The following is a 19636-nucleotide window of genomic DNA, read 5'->3' on the forward strand; positions in this document are numbered from 1 at the left end:
CTGAATGACAGGCCTGTAAGAAGAACTGTAGCCACACTCCGCAGCCTGGAACCGAATCTCATACAGCGGCATCTGGCTAGACTGGACCAAACTAAAGATATGATGCCACAACTTAAATGTGGGTTGAACCTTAAATTGATTGCAAGAAGCAATGAATAAGTCATCCACTTTATCCCATTGGGAGTTATCTGCATAGGATAAAGCTAATATTCATACTTACAGAGATGTTTGAGAAAGAGATGCCAATGAGGGTTCCACCCGGACCGGAGATGCTCCAACCAGACCGAAACAAAACCATTCGCCGGTATGTGATAGATCCTCTCCCCAGGCTCCGGCCATCTCCATTTAATCCGTGGATCTAACTGGAAAGTTGCCCGGATTGAGGGATCTTGGGCCGCATGGTCCAAAGCGGCATACTCCTCTTTCAACCCATACGACTCCTTGGCTACAATACTACCAACAAACCTCCTATCGAACTCAGACCGGTCATACGGCCTCGGACCGACATTTGGCTACCTCGCATAGCCGAACCTGATATTCCTATAGTACCATTTATTTTCTATCTCCTCGCTCTTTGTAATAAAATAGTTAGGGATATCAACCCACAACCCGTACGGAGTACAGGGCACCTTCCGCGGGAAGATCCTACTGATTGTCAATTTGGTGATAGATCTGGAGTCTGAAGTGCTAGCCTTCTTACCCATCTCAGTCCGGTCTGAATCAGAACTCGAATCGGAGTCCAAAGGTTCGGGGTAAAAATAAAAGGAAATTCTGGCACGAGCTTTAGTCCAGACCACCCATAAACCAAAACCAGTAAAACCCCACGCCATAAGTCCGAACTATAGATAACCTACACCCCCATAAACAACAGAAGTTCAGTCCAGACTGAAGTCACAACCAGAAAACAACACCACAAACACTAAACACGGAACTACCAGTCCGGACTAAAAACCAAAATCCGGACACGTCTAAAAACCCTAAATCCAGAACCACGACCAATTGAAAATCACACACCAAAATACGCCCAAAACACATATACATACAGATATATACACACATATCCAAACAAATAAACCCATGAACACAAAAGCAGCACAAAACTGAAACTCGAACAAGAAATAGTCTACAAGGAAAATTATGAAAGATTAAACAAAGAGACTTACAATTTCAAAGAATGTGGAGAGGTTGGGGACGATCGAGCAAAGCTTGCAAACCTTCGAAACCTCCTGAGACCACCGTTGAAGAAAGGAGAGAAAGAGGAAAAAAAGCGAAAGAGAAATTGAGGAAGAGTAAAAAATAAATAGTCTGGCAGCAGCGCCTTTTATAGGCGGGGAGAAGACTGAAAGGTCACGCCACGTGGCCTGATCCTGACCGTCCATAATAAAGATATATACACACAGCAATACATATATACAAGGTAATTACTACTGTTAATTATTACGGCACGTCTTTTGAAAAAAGACAACTGTAATAATTCAAATCATTTGGGGTGGGGGAATTCCAAAATCGTTTCACCTTCCAAGTCCGGACCACTTACCTCAACGCAATCCGGACTGGGGGAAAGCAAAGCTCAAGTCTTTTAAGGACAATCAACCTTAGTCGTGATTGGCTGAACTCAACACAATACGGACTAGGGGCAAGCAAAACTCAGTTTCTTCTAAATACAACAAACCTTAGTCCTGATTGACTGAACTCAACGCAATCCGGACTGGGGGCAAGCAAAGCTCAAATCCTCTTAAAGACAACCAACATTAGTCCTGATTGGCTGAACTCAACACAATCCGGACTGGGGGCAAGCAAAGCTCAAGTTCTTCTAAATACAACAAACCTCAATCCTGATTGGCTGATCTCAACGCAATCTGGACTGGGGGCAAGCAAAGCTCAAGTCCTTCTAAGGACAACCAACCTTAGTCCTAATTGGCGGAACTCAACACAATTTGGACTGGGGACAAGCAAAGCTCAATTTCTTCTAAAGACAACAAACCTTAGTCCTGATTGACTGAACTCAACGCAATCTGGACTAGGGGGGCAAGCAAAGCTCAAATTCTCCTAAAGACAACCAACCTTAGTCCTGATGGGCTGAACTCAACAAAATTCAGACTGGGGCAAACAAAGCTCAAGTTCTTCTAAATACAACAAACCTTAGTCCTCATTGGTTGAACTCAACGCAACCCGGACTGGGGGCAAGTAAAGCTTAAGTTCTTCTAAAGACAACAAATTTCAATCCTTATTGGCTGAACTCAACGCAATCCGGACTGGGGGGCAAGAAAAGCTCAAGTTCTTGTAAATATAACAAACCTTAGTCCTGATTGGCTGAACTCAACCCAATCCGAACTAGGGGGCAAGCAAAGCTCAAGTTCTTCAAGCAAACACAACCTTACTCCCCCTTCCAGAAAATCTGCATAAGGGAGTGGGGGGCACATGATAGTACATGTAGCTCCTGCAAAGACCAGGCCCGGATTCCTAACTCAATCCAGTCCCGCACACTACTAGTCCTAACTGGCCCAGTCACGCGAGCCCAATATTGGGAAATCCCAGCACGTGAGGCACTTGCCAAAACACATGATAGGGACAACTATCACCTATCAATCATAGAAATTATCAGGGCACGTGTCGGAGGATCCTCAGAACATTCCTCAGCCAGTCCTGTCCCGACACGTGTAAAACATCCACTTCAGTCAGGTGTTCTCCGCTCCTAGAACCGACGACTCCGATTTAAAGGTACCGGCCCCTAAACCCTACCATTGGGCTATAAATAGCCCAAGGAGGAAAGGTTTTGAGGCTAATCACTTTCTCACACTCATATACACACAGTCACCCTGCATTCCTTTCAATCTTCATCTTCCCCAAAAGTGAGTTCTTACTCTCACACCAGAGGCGCCGCGGGACCCAAACCCCCTTTCGGTGTTGTTTTGTAGGAGCTCCACGACAGCTACATCTTCATAGCGGAAAAAAATCCAGGCACAGCGTCGAAGGAGCAGCCCCGCCACCAGGAGTTATCAATTTTCACAAGGGTAATGTGGCACTATGGCAATAAGTTGGCAACCACCCAGTTCATCCCAAAGTTTCAAACCCACACGGCTTTCGCCACGATAAAAGCAATAGCTTAAATTACAAAAAAATATTGAGTACCGTTATGCCCAAAAATTGGTATAAACAATATTCAGATTAAAATTGATAAAATAGTCAAAATTGAGGAAGAGATGCCTAAAATCAAGGAACATATATGGTTAATCTACCTTATGGAAGGAAAGTAGGCGCCCCCTGTGTGAATGAAGGACGCGCCCTATATTTTGATGAAGAAGTTATTGTCAAATAGATCCCATGTATAAGAGGGGCGCCCTCAGCATAGTGAGGAGGTGCGCCTAGTTACTAAGGAAAGGGTGAGGAATTTCCTGATTGAATCCTTTCCTATGGTGAGCCTTAGGGCGCGCCCTGAATGAATAGATGACCTTGTGAAGACTTCAACATGACTGCTTGGCCGAGTTCTTTGGAAGATTCAAGGAAGGTGGAGATTATTATTACTAACCTATTTGATGCAGCTACTCTATTGAAAAACTCCTTCCTGTAGCATATCTACAGGAAATGCGGTGTTTGTGGCCAGAGACCTCCAGGGGTATGCCTGGACTGAAGGCCTCCTTCTGTAGTCAATGAGTGTCCTCATTGGGGATGTGGGGTAAAATCTGGTGTGTGCTTTGGGAACTCTGTCTCTGTAGTTAACGGGTGTCCTCGTTGGGAGACTTCGGGGTATCCTGCACTTTGCACCCAAAAGCTTGGAATCACTTGTCATGTAATCTGGTAGGGGCTCCTTATCGGGGGCAAGTATGTGTCCAACATTTGGGGTGAACCATTTCTATACCTGCGTACACGGACTAGAGAAACAGCTGGTAGCGGAAGATTATCCTTGGCCAGGGAACCGTGAAGTCTCGAAACCGCGGACGAGCCTTTGGCCTTTGTGGTTGGGTTCATCGGCGGACATTCCTAAAGCTAGTAGAAGACGGTTTCCAGTGGATTTTTCATTGGGTTTCGGGACAAGAGATCTAAGCCTATTAGATTTCTTGTTCCCCAAGAACTACGTTGACTTGATTCCCTATAAATAGGGATACATAGGCAAATTGTAAGGAGTCCGAAGCGAGAGCGCAAATGAGCCACCACTAACCCTAAGCGATCTCAGCCGCCAATAATCATCACCACCAAACACTGTTCATACTTCCTGACGAACACTGTCCATCGGATACACCGGTTATTGTTCACGCTTCCGATAAAAAAACACCGTCATAGATCTTATTTCCTGCCACGAACCTCAAACTTTGTTGCTACCGGATTCTACCGTCAACAGGTACCTTGTAATGTGCCACATATAATGCATAAGAAATGTGACAGCATTCCGTTGTTCTGTTCCTGGGGTTAAAGGGTACTGATATCGCTAAAGCTTGCTGACAACAATCGCAACATCATTCATGTGATACAAATGTATATTACCTTGCTGCAATTTTAAATCGTGTGGAGTCAATGATACTAGTGATTTTTCTCTGAAGTGTCTGGGTACAAGGCTTAAGAAAAAAACGATCTGGAGATTGTCAAATTTCATCAGACTCATTCCAACGCACTTAATGCAAAACAACCCAACATAAAATCTATTATTGATTTTGCATTGATATCACATTATATGATACTAATAAAAAAGAACTTAAATTTTTAAGATAGATTATGATAAGAAGATGACAAATCTAACAAGACAAGATAAAGGTTTCATGATATAGTCTGCAGGTTGATCTCCAGTAGAAACATGAAGTAGAAAGCAGAAGTCAAATTCTTCAAAAAAAACAGAATCCAGACAAGGGTATGTGGTACTGTAACTATTGTTTTAAATCCCCACAGCTTCCGCCACGTTAAAAGCAACAGCTGAACATTGCAAACAGTGTCAATTACCTTATAATGTACCACAAAAATGCAAAAGACAAACGACGATCTTCCATTGGAGCTATTAATATCACAAAAACTTTTCAACAACAATCTCAAATTTAGTCATGTAAGGGTTGAATACTACCAGCTAGATCTAGTAATTGGCTTGCATAGTCTACATACATGGGTAACAAGACTAGGAGGCTAGGACATTTACCATGGATTGTGCCCTGAAGAAAAGCATTAAGTATACCAAGTTACCAAAGATAATAAACAAAAAAAAAGACTGATGAGGCACAAAATAATACATATAGGCCAGACATTGTTTTACAACTGGGCAAGCTTCCATTTATCATACATCAAATCACCAACGAAACTATTTTACAGTAAGCCATGTTTCAGAGTAGCTGTATCATTTTATCATTCTCAATCAATGAGCAATTAACTGAGGCCAACATTTAATTAAACTCTAGCTCAAAATTACTTATTACGATTTAGGCAAAAATAATTCACACAGAACATTTATCAAACAGATTGGTTGCAAAGTCAAATTTCATTTCATAATTAAACCAAGCCAGATATACATCAAACCAAGCACCATAAAGCACAAAAGCATCATAATCAACCTACTACATAATTCCCTTCTTCATTGATCAACCAAATTACGCCCTCTCACCGCGAATCCTCCTAGCAAGCTGGATATCCTTAGGCATAATAGTAACCCTCTTAGCATGAATAGCGCATAAATTAGTATCCTCAAACAATCCAACCAAATAAGCCTCAGCAGCCTCCTGAAGCGCGGCGACAGCGCTACTCTGGAACCTCAAATCAGTCTTAAAGTCCTGAGCAATTTCTCGAACAAGTCTCTGGAAAGGAAGCTTCCGGATCAGAAGCTCAGTGCTTTTCTGGTACTTCCTGATCTCTCGTAAAGCGACAGTTCCAGGCCTGAATCTGTGTGGCTTCTTCACTCCTCCTGTTGCTGGTGCTGACTTTCGTGCTGCTTTGGTTGCTAGTTGCTTCCGTGGCGCCTTTCCTCCGGTTGATTTACGGGCGGTTTGCTTAGTACGAGCCATTTGATATCGAAAACGAAATTTGAATATAAGTTATAAACTGAATTGAATTGTGATGAGAATGTGAGATGAATGAGATGTGTCTGGAGTGTGTGTATTTATATTTGAAATTTGAGGGTTTGTGATGAGCGGGATATTTGAATTTTTTGATTTGGACTTGTGGGGGATGGTTTTGGGCCCGTTGGATTGGTGAAAATTGACGGTTTAGATTGTGTTGATTTTGATAGGTGCAGCGATCCGTGTGTTGGGTCTAGCGACCAATGAGATTGCGTCTTTAAGGTTGTTGAATCTTGGTGAAATGTAGGGATAACCGTTGGATGTCTTGCTTGTTTAACGGTTCGGATCTGGCGTTAATTTGTGTTTCTGTGGTTGATGAATGTGCCCGGAACAGCAGCCAGGGCCCTAGTTGACACCTCCTAGGGGATTTATTAAACCGGGTTGCATTTTTAAACTAAAATCTGGATGATCAAATGAAAAGTATAAGTCGGCAAGAGCATCTTCGAGACAGGTAGCTCTAATCATTAGTTAAAATTATATAAAATATATTACCTAAAATTTGTTGAATTTGTAAATAATTTTGCTTAAATATTATTAGTTACAATGATTAGTTATATTTGAAAAAATAATTTTGATTTGTTAATTTTAAATTTCAACACTAATATTTTTAATGGCTATACCTTTTGATAAAAAAAGGATTGTGAAAGAAATATTAATAAAATATTAATTATTCTTTATTTAATACAAGTGAAAATAAATTATACAATTTATAAAAATATATTTAATGATATTATTGTAATATTTAAAATGTGAAAAAAATAGTTATTAAACATTGATTATATATTTCAAAACATTTGCTAATTTTTTTATTATATTAGTTTATTAGTAAACTAATATAATAAATTAATACAGTAGAAACTCTTTAAATTAATACTTGTTAAATTAATAAACTCTCTAAAATAATAAATTTGTTCGGTCCCGACTTGGGCCAATGTAAAAAATTTAAAAACTCGATAAAATAATAAGATAATAATTTTTTGGGAAATCCTTTTATAGTTTTCAATCCCAAGAAAATCATAAATTAATAATTCATAGGAAATGAAATAATATATTACACCTTATTGAAATATGATTTAATAGTTGTCTGTTTTATTTTAAAGTTCAAGTCTATTTGGAGCTCATCTCTAACTTTTCTTATTGTATCCAATAACTCAAGTGTTGTATTTTTGTATTGTATCATAAAGTTGTGAAGAGTATTCGACGCCATAAGAGCTTCCTTTCTCGTAACAGGTTCCAAAGACATTGTATCATCTTCGCCGTCATCATTTGTATTGTCCTCAATGATAGTATCAACAATATCTTCTAAACTTTGAATCTCAGAACATGCTTCATTTTCACCTGGTAGTTTATTAGATTGTTGACATCCATCTTATTACGATAGCCACATTGATTGATCATAGTCTCGAGGTCTTGGGTTTTTTCATCAAAAGTGCGTTCATCTAAATTTCTTGCAACGTCACTAGATGAACGAATTTTATAATGTCGGAAACAATTTGCTATTGTTTCTTTTCGAACATCTATCATCCAAGCTGGGATTGCCAAATTGATAGCATCAAGGACATTTATCTTCCCTGTATTAGATTATCCTACCTCATAACCTTTCAATATTTTACGATAAAACCTTCTACGATAATGTATCTTGAAAGCCCTTATTATCCCAGCATCGCAAAATTGAATCTTTGATGTCATGTTGGGTGGCAAGAAGAACAATTCAACATTTCTTAGCCCTTCAATATTTTTTGGATGGGCTGGACAATTATCCATCACAAGCAGAACTCTTCTACCATGCATCATTTGGTCAAATGAACGAACATATTCATCGAAAAGCACACTAGTCATCCATGCTCTTTTGTCAGCTCGATACTGACAATCCAGGCTATTCATGTTCACATTCTTGAAACAACGAGGCTTTGCATATTTCCCAATAATCCATAGAGGGATTTTTTCAGAGCCATCTTCATTGCAACAAATACCTATCATAAGCCTTTCTTTATCTTGTTTTCTTCCTTCAAGTTATTTTGTTGACAGTGAATGATCAGCTTGTAGCCTATAAAACAACCCAGTTTCATCCATATTGAAAACATCTTTTACAAAAAATTGATCAATTTTCTCCCGAATCGATACCAATTTATGCTCCATGTCTTGTACATCAACAGACCCACTCTCGCCAAAATGACGAAATGACTTTATGTCATGCCGCTGCTTGAATTTCCCAAGCCATCCTATAAAGAAGTTATAATCTGAATCATCGTGAGGGTACAAGAGTTTCATTGTTTCTCTTGCATTATGCAAAATTAATTATCCTGTGATATTCACACGTTCTTGATGCTGGAGAAACCACTCATAAACAACCTTCTCCATGTCAGGATATTTTACTGGTTTGTGTTTTTTGATCTTTGCGCTTCCCTCTATTTCAGCATAGAGATAATCATTTGATCGCTCAAGTGTGTTTGATATTGTTCCTTGACTAACTTTTAACTGGAACTTTCCCTCAAGTCATCTCTGCAAGTCTTTTTGTGTGCTTGCAGGATTATCTCTCTTGTACTCACACAACTCCTTACGTATTTGATCTGACATAGTTGATTCTGCAACACCTTTTGGATGAGAAGCCATCTTGTGAGGTATATTTTGAATACTCTAACACGTTCATGTAATTTATATATGCCAAACTTGTTTGAGAATACATTGAACACATTCATTAATCTTGTTTATAATAATTATACAGTACAATTTCAAAAGTCATTGTTAATTTCCCAAGATTACTAATTATGTTGAATCTCAAAGTTCGTTGATTCTAAGAGGTATGTACATTATAATAGGTTAAAAACTCTTTAAATTAATAATTATTAATTTATCGATAAATTATTAACTCTCAAAATTAATAAATTTCTTCGGTCCCGACATTATTAATTTTATAGAGTTTTTACTGTAGATGATGGTATTTCATTCAATATATCTAGTGTGTTGATTTCTCGTCATCTACAAATTTACCTAATAGGTATGTGCGTTGGAATAGTCGTTTTTTTACATATTAGGTATAATTTCAAAAAGTTTCTTGCCACACATATATTATACCTAACAGGTGAATCCCGTTGTAGATGCTCTAACGGTCCAAATTTTTTTCTTGTCAGAAAAATAGTCCAAATTTGACAATGTTAAGTATTTCAATTAAGACCGAGATTTTGGTAATTATGGGTACAATTTGAACCGAAATCAATTCAATTTTAGCCGAAACGTTTTCTATAGCCAACTCAAAGATTGACTTAAACTAAATTTGGAACAATTTCGGTCCAGGGCCAATTTTAAAATGATCAATATTTTGATATAAATTTTGATCTACGATCGGACCGATAAAGATTTGAACCGTCAATATTTATCTATTCAAATTTGGATGAATAATGAAATAATATTTTTTCAGTTTATTAAATTTGATTTTAATTTACAATTTAATTAATGAATATAAAAATATAATTGTTATTTATTTTTAATTTTATATTAATAAATCATAAAATAAATTAAATTAAATTGTGCTAAAATTTATACTATATTATAATGGACGAAATATTAAAAATTTAATAATCGGTCAGTCGAATTACCCTTAATAATTAATATAATATTGAACTAATTAATATTGAAACTTAATTCTATTTCTTCTATTAATTTAATTGATATAAAAACACATATAACAATTATGTCCGTCCAACGATTGTCGTTGTTACCTAAGGTTAACCACCAACATTAATCTATAATCTATAATATACTATATACTATATTATAATAACCGGAATCATATATAATTTAGTATTTTCCTTTTTTGTTGGTTTGGTTATCCCCATTTATAATTTTCGGATCTTTTTAATCAAATGATTAGGACAGTTAAATTCAAATACTAAAAGAATACACACTACTCAAACTCCCATGTTCGAACCCCGCCAACAACAAATATTTATATTATTATTTATATACTACTAAAACTCTCAGGTTTGAACCCCGCAAATAGCAAATATTTATATTATTATTATAAATATACTAATAAGTTAATGATCCAAAAAAAATATTATATTTTAAATAATATAGAAGTATTAATGAAGTCCCGTGCATGGCACGAGTTGTAAAGCTATCTATACTATACTATAATAATCGGAATGATGTATAATTTGGTTCAACGGTTATTCCCTAATTTTGGTTATTAAAAAATAAATAAATAGTGTTATATATTCGGTAACCTACTAAATTATGAAACTACTACACACATAGTCTATTTATCCTGCTAAACTACAACCACATCTTATCCTATTATAAAATATAAATAAAAAATAGTGTTATATATCCGCTAAACTACTAAATTGTTAAACTACTGGATATAATACACTTATCCTATTAAACTACGACAACTAGTTATCCTATTATTTTTTTATAAATTTATTATTATTATTATATATTTATATAAATAATTCTAAAATTATAATATGACGGGATAAATAAAAAAATTAAATATTAATGGGAATCCGTGCATCACACGATATTTAAGCTAGTATGCTATAATAACCGGAATGACGGTATAATTTGGTGTTTTTTTATTGGTTTAATTATCTCCATTTATGATCGTCGGATCTTTTTAATGAAGTGATCATGACCGTTAGATTTAGATACTAAAATAATATACACTACTCAAGTTTACAGGTTAAAACTCCGCCCCTTAAATCACATCACCCACCTTTTAGATTACATAATCTATTCGATATCTATTTTCAGCCCCAAAAATCCACCTCGGGCCCACTAAGCCTCATCAGGGCTCGAATCATAATCCTAGATAGGCCCCATACATGGAAAATAGACCTCAATGCGTTCTAGCATGCCTCTTTTTGACGCACTAGGCTCGTTCTCGCCCCCAACAAAACCATTCATATCATCCTAAAAATTAAGTTTTTAGTTAGTTTTTATTCTACTTGTTTCTATTAGAGTAGTCCATATATATATATATATTTGAAAAATTAAAATAATAATATTTAATAAAATATTTTTTAATAATAATATTATAACATATTTATATTTATGTCAATATTTTAGAATAAACATTATAAAAATAAAAATAAATAATTTTTATGATTAATTGAAAATATAATAACATATTTGAAAATAAATGAAAAAAATAACAACCATTACTGACATAAAAAAATAGAATATATAACTAAAAACATATCATATAATATAAATTTTATAAATTTATTTAACAATAACATAATATTTTTACACTTAACATTACCTTAAATATTTTAAATTAAGTATTGAAAAAATAATTTAAGGTGGCATGCTCATATTTTAAATAAATAACAAAATTAAGGAGTCGGTTAGGATTAGGGGTATAGCTGATGTGGGTTAATTTAAATGATTGCAAATGAATTAACAGATACAACGTGCGTGGATTCTGTTATCTAAAAAACACCTAAAAAGTCTCAGCGTTGAAGGGATATATTTTTTATATGTTAGTTATAATAGATTGACACGTAGATATTATAGGTAACAAATGTCTAGCCTTGGAAAATGCTCTAAGTAGACAATTGTGTTTGCTATACTATTCAATTATTGGAGTAATTGTGATTTTTTTTTCATAATCCCAATTTTGTTATTAACGCTCTCATTCGTAAATTTATATATACAAAAAAAATTATAAATATAAATAAAACTAAGTACTATAATAATTTCAGAATAATATGTATACTATTTACCCGAGCTAAAAGTTATAATGTTCAACCGTCAAAACAAAGTTCAAACTAACAGATAATTAAGTAGTAAGTATAATAACCCGAGATTAAAAAAATACGCTAATCATCCATTAAACAAAATTATATTATTAAAGCATATTAAAATAAAAAAATAAAAATAAAAATGAATATAGTTAATTTGATTGGCTAAATAGGGTTATAACAAAATAATAAATATTATTGATACAATTAAAAAAAGTCATGATATTGAATCAAACCAAAAAAATTAAAATTGAAGATAATTTGTTGTTCGAGATAATCACACACGCTAAAAATAATAATATATTACTCTGCCAAAACAAAACAATATTCAACTTAGACTAAAATAAAACTGAAAACAAATTAGATTTAATTACTTGAAATTGGTTGACATAATGGGCTCATATAGTTACATGTATTATTTTATGTCTATAATATCGATATTGATGTTTTTTTATTAAAATGAAATTAGAGATAATTTGTCACTTTGTACAATAATTTATGAAAAAAAAATTAAATATATGCTATTCAACATGATTAAAAAAGATTTACATAATTGATCCAAAATTAAATTATATTGAAATCAAAAATATTAGAACAACTAAAACAAAACAATATATACTTTTATTTGAGCTAAAATATATCACATATCCAAGCTTAAAATAATTAAATTAAAGATAAATATAATTAGTTGGATTTGATCGGTATAATGAGTTTTGTGTTAAAGCAAAATAACATGTACAATTGATATGTGCTAAAATAATACTAAAATCAAATTAAGGATGATTTGCACGATTAATCTTAGCTAAAATTTATCTTTCGATTAAACATAATAATCATTTGTATACATATCTACGAGTATCGATAAAATTATGTATTTCATTCATTAATGTTAATTTTTTTACAAAATATCTCTTATTTGAAAAATACCACTAACATATACGTGTGTGTGTTTGTGTGTATATATTTATTTATTTATTATAGTATCATGTTATTAGACATCTTAAATGACAAATTTCATAACTTAAATTTTTTCTTTCAAAATTAATTTTAAAAATTATAAAAATATTAAAAATATTTCATACATCACATATGTTCTAATAAAATACAAGGTGTGAGAATATAGTTAGAAATGGACTTGTACTGTCCTTCCTCGAGTGGATACAAAACCCGAAATTTTGAGAAAGTATATCATATCAACAATTAACACCAACATGTTATTATCTCCCAGGATAAACACCACTAATAATAATTTGTATTTAAACTTGAACTCGTTAATTAACGAGCCGAACACGAGTTTTTATCGAATACAATCGAGCTGAACACGAGTCGAGCACGAGATTTATACATTAAAACGAGTCGAGCCGAGACGAGCTTATGTGAAAAATATATGGTCAAACCACTGGTTAACTGCTAAAATGACAAACAAAATATTTTTATTTTTTTCCTATTTTTTTATCATATCACTAAAATATATAGATCTTAACCTCCGTACAATTTATCATTCATGATTTTTTTTAAAAAAAATTGAAACATCAAAATGTGACTAAACAATAGTTAGAAGTACTATTCGAACAATTGGTTGATTTTTAAAATAAGAAACAAAATAGATTTATTTTTTATGAAAATTTTGTATTATCACTAAAATATATAGATTTTGACATTTGTACGGTTGGATCATTCATAAATATTTTTTAAAAATTCGAAACTCCAATATGATACTAAACATTAGTCAGAATTACTTGTCAAATTACTGGTTGACTGTTAAATAGCAAACCAAATAAACTATTTTTTTATGAAAATTTTGTCATATCATAAAAATATATAGATTTTGACATACGTACGGTTGAATCATTAATAATTTTTTTTAAAAAAATCGAAATATCGATATGAGACTAAACACTAGTTAGAATTACTATTCAAGCAACTGGTTGGTTTTTAAAATAACAAATAAAAAAAAATTATTTTTTTTTATGAAATTTTTTCTTATCACTAAAATATATGGATCTTTACATCCGTACGGTTGGATCATTCATATATATTTTTTAAAAATTTAAAACATAAACATGAGACTAAATACTACTAAAAAGTACTTTTCAAATTACCGGTTGACTGTTACATAGCAAATCAAATATATATTTTTTAATATTTTTTTTCATATCACTAAAATATATAGATCTTGACATCGTTACAGTTAGATCATTCATAAATTTTTTTTAAAAAATTGAAACATCAATATGAAACTAAACACTAATAATAAGTACGGATCAAACTAGGTTGACTATTTAAATAGCAAACAAGATACATTTTTTTTTCTAATATCACTAAAATATATAGATTTTGACATTTGTACGGTTGGATCAATCATTTTATTTGAAATTGAAATATCAATATGAGACTGAACACTAGTTAGAAGTAATACTCAAATTACTGGTTGATTCTTAAAATAACAAACAAAATAATATTTTTCGTAAAATTTTGTCTTATCACTAAAATATATAGATATGAACATCCGTGCGGTTGAATCATTCGTAAATATTTTTAAAAAAATTGAAACATCAATATGTGACCAAATAGAAGTACTGGTCAAATTGCGGATTAACTCTTAAAATAACAAATCAAATATATTTATTTTTTCTAATTTTTTTATTATATCACTCAAATATATAGGTCTTGACATCCGTATAGTTGAATTATTTATAAATAATCTTAAAAAAATCGAAACACCAATATGGGAATAAATACTAGTTAGAAGTAGTAGTCAAATCACTTGTTAATTATTAAAATATCAAATTAAATAAAATTATTATTAATATTGAATATTTTTCAAAGTACTAAAATATATATTTTGACATTCATACTGTTTAATAATTGAGAAATATTTATATAAAAAAAATCATAATAAACAAATATATAAAAATAAAATATATTTTTTTAAATGTTCTTTGAGCCGAACCGAGCCAAACATGCCAAAAAGTCGACTCGAGCTTATTTTCTTAATGACCAACTTTTTTTGTTCGAGTTCGAACTCGAACCTTTAATAAAATGAGTTAAACCAAACTCTTAACGAGTCGAGTTCGAACTTTTTCGCGGCAAAATGCAACTCCGTTTCGTAAAGGTTGTTGGAATAAAGATAGTATATATATTTTTAAATTTAAATGTGATCCCAAAAATCCGGGATATTAATCTAGATGCCTGACGTGAAAAAATAAAATATCAATAACCGCCTGTCACACAAAAGAACAAGGAGGTAGTATTTTAGTCGACTAGAAACGAGCTGTCGGGGGTAAGTTAGGCCACGTGTAAAGCGGAGAATGATCTTACCATGCAAAGTCAGTGTCAGTGATATCACACGTTTGTAAGTTTGGCAGCACCATAAACGATAACTCTTTGATAATTGTGATTCTCGCTCCCTCTCTCTGTCTCTATCTATCCTGCTTGTGCTCTGGTCTCTGGAGTTGAATCTACATACAACACATAAAAATAGATAATATCTGTACATAAACACAGTGCATGATATGGAGGACGAGAAGAAAATGATCGAGGAGCCATTGTTGGAGGAGGGCACCAATCCCAAGGGCGGTTTTCGAACTCTTCCGTTCATCATAGGTATGTATGTGTTTGTGTTCAAGTTATATCAAAATTATGTTTAATTTTGATTTTGGTGGTTTATGTATGATTTGATTTTGATCAGCAAATGAAGCATTTGAAAGAGTGGCGAGTTTTGGGTTGACGCCAAATATGATAAAGTATTTGATGAACGAGTATCATATGAGTATGGTGGCCGGAACTAATCTTATTAATATTTGGTCGGCTGCTACCAATTTCTTGCCGGTTGTTGGAGCTTATATTGCTGATTCTTTTGCCGGTCGCTATCCTGTCATTGCTTTTGGATCTCTTTTTAGTCTCCTGGTTGGTAACCCCTCCTTTTCTCTCTTTCCAAAATTTTCCATAAATTAACATAATGGATATATAGCTTGTTTGAGATATCTTATAAGTAACTTAAAAGTTTTAAAAAAAAGTATGTAATTTTGACTTATAAGCTCGGGTCTCGACAAATTAATAAAGCTAGTCCTCCAAGAGCTTCAAGTCTCCCCTTCGATCCTTATTTTGTACGGAGCTAGCAAATCTGTAAGTAATAAGGTGCTAAATTTATTGAAGTTGCTCCTAGGTCTATCAAGGGCGGGGACTGGTCCAGAGATTCATTATTCTTAGAATATTACCAACTTTTCTGTTATATTAAATTTAATTGGTAATTTTCAACTTGAAAAGCTTTTGCAAGAATACACCATATTTCGTTTTCGTGGACCACATGTCTACATCATTTAATGTCGTGGTCATGAGTCATGACAGATTAACTACTCAGCCACACCGTAGTCTGTAAAAGTCATTCATCATTAGTGTGTTCATGTAAGCGTTTGGCCTTGGCGATTCTAGTGGTGGAACCAAAAATTACCCGGAAATACTTATTTTTAATAGAAGTAAACTAGTTTATAGAAAATTGTTTGAAAATTTATAGTAAATAAAAATATATGGGGGACCATAAACCTCACATCTAAATTGAATTGTAAAAAAAAATCACTCTAATATGCGGGCTACATAATGATATGTCATTGTTTGAATCTAAACTCAGTTATTACGCATAATGTTCTTATCATCCCGATTCGTGAAATAAACTAGATGGAAGAACAACTGACCTAACTTGTGAGATATGACTAGGATTCATCATGAAAGCATTACTTAATTGCAAGAATTTGATCCTTATAATCAAATAAGATTGAATTATTATATTATAATGGAAAAAACAATTCAGGATTTGTTCATTACTGAGCAATGATTGTCAACATATCATCACCTTCATTGGTGTCTCATCTTCACCATTTTTTTGCAACCAACCATGTCATCCTCAACTGTCCACAATCTTTATACGAGGCGCCTAGTGTTAATATACAAGTTTTTCGTCCTCATGTCTTTACATCTGTCCGCCGAGTTCCAACCTAGACATTGTGTAGTGCAGGATGGACTCGCTTCGTCCTGTGCCAGATATTCGCATATGGCAGGGATTGGAAAATGACTCCCTGATCATATTTTATATTTAAATATTGAAATATGAATGTAATAAATTTCTGTAGCAGTATGTTTGTAGCTTCTGCTAGGAGTTGCAGAAGCAAATGTCCAATACCATTGCTGAATCTTGGTGTCAGTGATCTGTTGGCACTGTGTTTCCTTTGAATTTTCGAGAGTGGGTCTTCTTTGTTAAATTTTAATAAATTCTCCTGAAGTTGAGTTTTATTTTCTGTTGGGACTGACATTTACGAGACAGAGAACTGTTATATAAAACTGTCAAGTCTGTCACATATGCCAAAAAGTTGGTATTACTCGGACCTCCCACAGAAAGCCCATTATATGGTGATCATCTTGGACAATTCTGTGCATGCTTTTATTTTTTCATATATACAAACCTGATACAAAACAATGTGTACTTTTTAAAACTAAACCTCAATCAGGACCAAGCAACTTGATTTTTCTTTGTCTAGGGGATGGCACTGTTTTGGTCAACAGCGGTGATTCCTCAAACAAGACCTCCACCATGCGTTGGTTCTAGTATCAGCTGCAGCTCCCCTACAACTGTGCAAGTTTTTTTCTTATGTTTGTCGTTAGGGCTCATGTCTATAGGTGCTGGAGGCATCAGGTCATCCTCCTTGGCATTTGGTGTAGATCAACTAAGGGAGCAAGATAACCATAAAAGTGAGGCTGCCTTAAAGAAATACTATGCATGGTATTATGCAAGTTTAGTACTTGGGGTTCTTATTGCTTTATCTTGCATTACATATATTCAAGATAACTTGGGGTGGAAAATTGGCTTCGGGGTTCCTGTTGTTCTCATGTTTGTATCGGCACTTTCATTCTTTTTGGCGACTCCCTTCTATATCAAGTTACAGAACAAAACGAGTCTGCTTTCTAATTTCCTTCAAGTGGTTGTTGCGTCCTTCCGGAACAGGCATATCATAGTATTACCGGACAGCACAAGTACGGTGTATCACAACAAGAAAGGGTCAGAGATGGCTGTCCCGAGTAATAAACTGAGGTACCAGTATGTTATCATAGTCTTTGTCCATGCTCCAAATTAAAATTTAAATCGATGGGAAATGCGTAGTAAATAGAATATATACACTTTGTGTAATAAAAAATATTAAGTGTGTTATTCTTTGAGACTTTGTTTGCCTTGTTAAGCTATTTATGTAGTCTGGTTGACTAGCAAATGATTAATAATTATATTCAAGCATGAAATTTAATTTATTTGTTGTAATAAAAAAATAATATGAATGTTAACTACTTGGCAAAATAAAATAAAGAAAAGCCGACTTAAAAGCTTTGCCGATGTTACAGGTTTCTCAATAAAGCTTGCATCATTAGTGATCCTCGGCAATGCTTTAGTGATGATGAAAGAATTACAGACTCATGGAGTCTTTGCACAGTTCATCAAGTAGAGGAGTTGAAAGCAGTGTTAAAGGTGATCCCATTGTGGTCAACAGGATTGATGATGTCTGTAACCATAAGTCAACCTTCTTTTCCAGTTCTTCAAGCAGGATCAATGGATCGACACGTTACATCAGGATTTGAAATTCCAGCTGGTTCTTTCGGCGTTTTTGCTATTATTTCTGTTGTAGTATGGGTTGCTCTCTATGAGAGCTTCATACTCCCCCTGGCATCAAGAATAATGAAAAAACCAGTCCGTCTTGGCACAAAACAAAGAATGGGTGCCGGAATTTTTGTGTCTTTCTTGTCTGTCGCAGTGTCAGCAGTCATAGAACATATTCGGAGACAAATTGCAATCAAGCAAGGGCTAATAGATGACCCAGAAGCCACAGTAAATATGTCGGCAATGTGGTTGATAATTCCTAATTGCCTTATCGGTATTGCAGAGTTTTTTAATGCAATTGGTCAAATCGAGTTCTACTTGTCGGAGTTTCCAAGAAGCATGTCCAGCATAGCATCAACGCTACAAGGTCTTGGGACATGTGCTGGTAGCTTGTTATCAACTTTCATTTTTAATTCTGTTGATCAAGTTTCTTCAAGCGGAGGGAAGCCAAGTTGGGTTTCAAGCAATATTAATGAAGGTCACTATGATTACTATTACGGTGTGCTAGCTGGTTTGTCCATACTTAATCTTCTGTATTTCCTTTTGTGTAGTTGGGCTTATGGTCCTTGTGAAGTCGAAGGAGTTAAGGTTTTGGATGAAGAGTGAGTTTTATTATATGTTGAGTGTCAATCTTAATTACAGCTACATCTCACACGGTACATGTGTATAATATTTAAGCAGTATATCAAATTAACAAAAAAGGGTAGCACAGTAAAATTTGTGCATAGAAACCTCTGTTAGCATTACTGTATATGAGGATGAGAAGATTTGTCGGATTATTTTTTAACATGCGTATGTTAAATGTGTGCTGATTCTAGTAGTATATTTGTTATTTTGCTTATATCCAATTAGAAACACAGGTTTTGGTTTAATAGTAGTGGCACTTTCGTGGTTAGCAAAGAGATTTCTGAGTTGAGATGTTTTCAGGGTTAGAAAAGAACGTTTGAAATAATTAGAAACAGTTTGGTAGGAAAGGAATGCATATTCCAGATTAACAAATTCACTTTTTGCATCAGTAGAGGGAATTTCTGCGTTAGTAAAGGAACAATAGAGGTTCAGGTTGACATGACCAATTTCGGTGTTTAAGAAGTTGCGATGGTAACAATGATACTTTTGGAATTAGCAAAACCAATTTGTGTGCTAGAAGAGACATTTTCTATTTTACAGAAATTAACTTTTAAGGTGAGGAGGGTGCCTTCTCTATTCTAGCAGAGGGG

At 33.9% G+C, this 19636-nt stretch overlaps 2 protein-coding genes and 1 pseudogene across 2 annotated transcripts; 1 reads left to right on the plus strand and 2 right to left on the minus strand.

Moving 5' to 3' along the window:
- Positions 1-5439: 5439 nt before the first annotated feature.
- LOC141671393 (histone H3.2) lies at positions 5440-6051 on the minus strand. The gene has a single exon (XM_074477631.1). The coding sequence runs from the start codon at positions 5976-5978 to the stop codon at positions 5568-5570; it is 411 nt and encodes a 136-aa protein (XP_074333732.1). The 5' UTR covers positions 5979-6051; the 3' UTR covers positions 5440-5567.
- Positions 6052-6964: 913 nt separating this feature from the next.
- LOC141722044 (CENP-B homolog protein 2-like) lies at positions 6965-8781 on the minus strand (annotated as a pseudogene).
- A 6357-nt stretch (positions 8782-15138) lies between these two features.
- On the plus strand, positions 15139-19198 carry LOC141671400 (protein NRT1/ PTR FAMILY 1.1-like). Its single transcript, XM_074477641.1, has 4 exons — positions 15139-15385; positions 15471-15688; positions 17314-17864; positions 18167-19198. Exons 1-4 carry the CDS (start codon positions 15295-15297, stop codon positions 19023-19025), a joined length of 1719 nt encoding a protein of 572 aa, XP_074333742.1. The 5' UTR covers positions 15139-15294; the 3' UTR covers positions 19026-19198.
- The last annotated feature ends 438 nt before the right edge of the window (positions 19199-19636 follow it).

The sequence above is a fragment of the Apium graveolens genome, chromosome 1, assembly GCF_009905375.1.
Source record: "Apium graveolens cultivar Ventura chromosome 1, ASM990537v1, whole genome shotgun sequence".
NCBI classification, from domain to species: Eukaryota; Viridiplantae; Streptophyta; class Magnoliopsida; order Apiales; family Apiaceae; genus Apium; species Apium graveolens.

What these genes read in the sequence shown, in the direction of transcription:
- LOC141671393 (XM_074477631.1), bottom strand. Translation starts at nt 5,978, where the DNA reads ATGGCTCGTACTAAGCAAACCGCCCGTAAATCAACCGGAGGAAAGGCG.
- LOC141671400 (XM_074477641.1), top strand. Translation starts at nt 15,295, where the DNA reads ATGGAGGACGAGAAGAAAATGATCGAGGAGCCATTGTTGGAGGAGGGC. An exon ending in GATCTCTTTTTAGTCTCCTG is followed by an intron (nt 15,689 to 17,313) that starts GTTGGTAACCCC and finishes TTCTTTGTCTAG; the next exon opens with GGGATGGCACTGTTTTGGTC. An exon ending in GTCCCGAGTAATAAACTGAG is followed by an intron (nt 17,865 to 18,166) that starts GTACCAGTATGT and finishes CCGATGTTACAG; the next exon opens with GTTTCTCAATAAAGCTTGCA.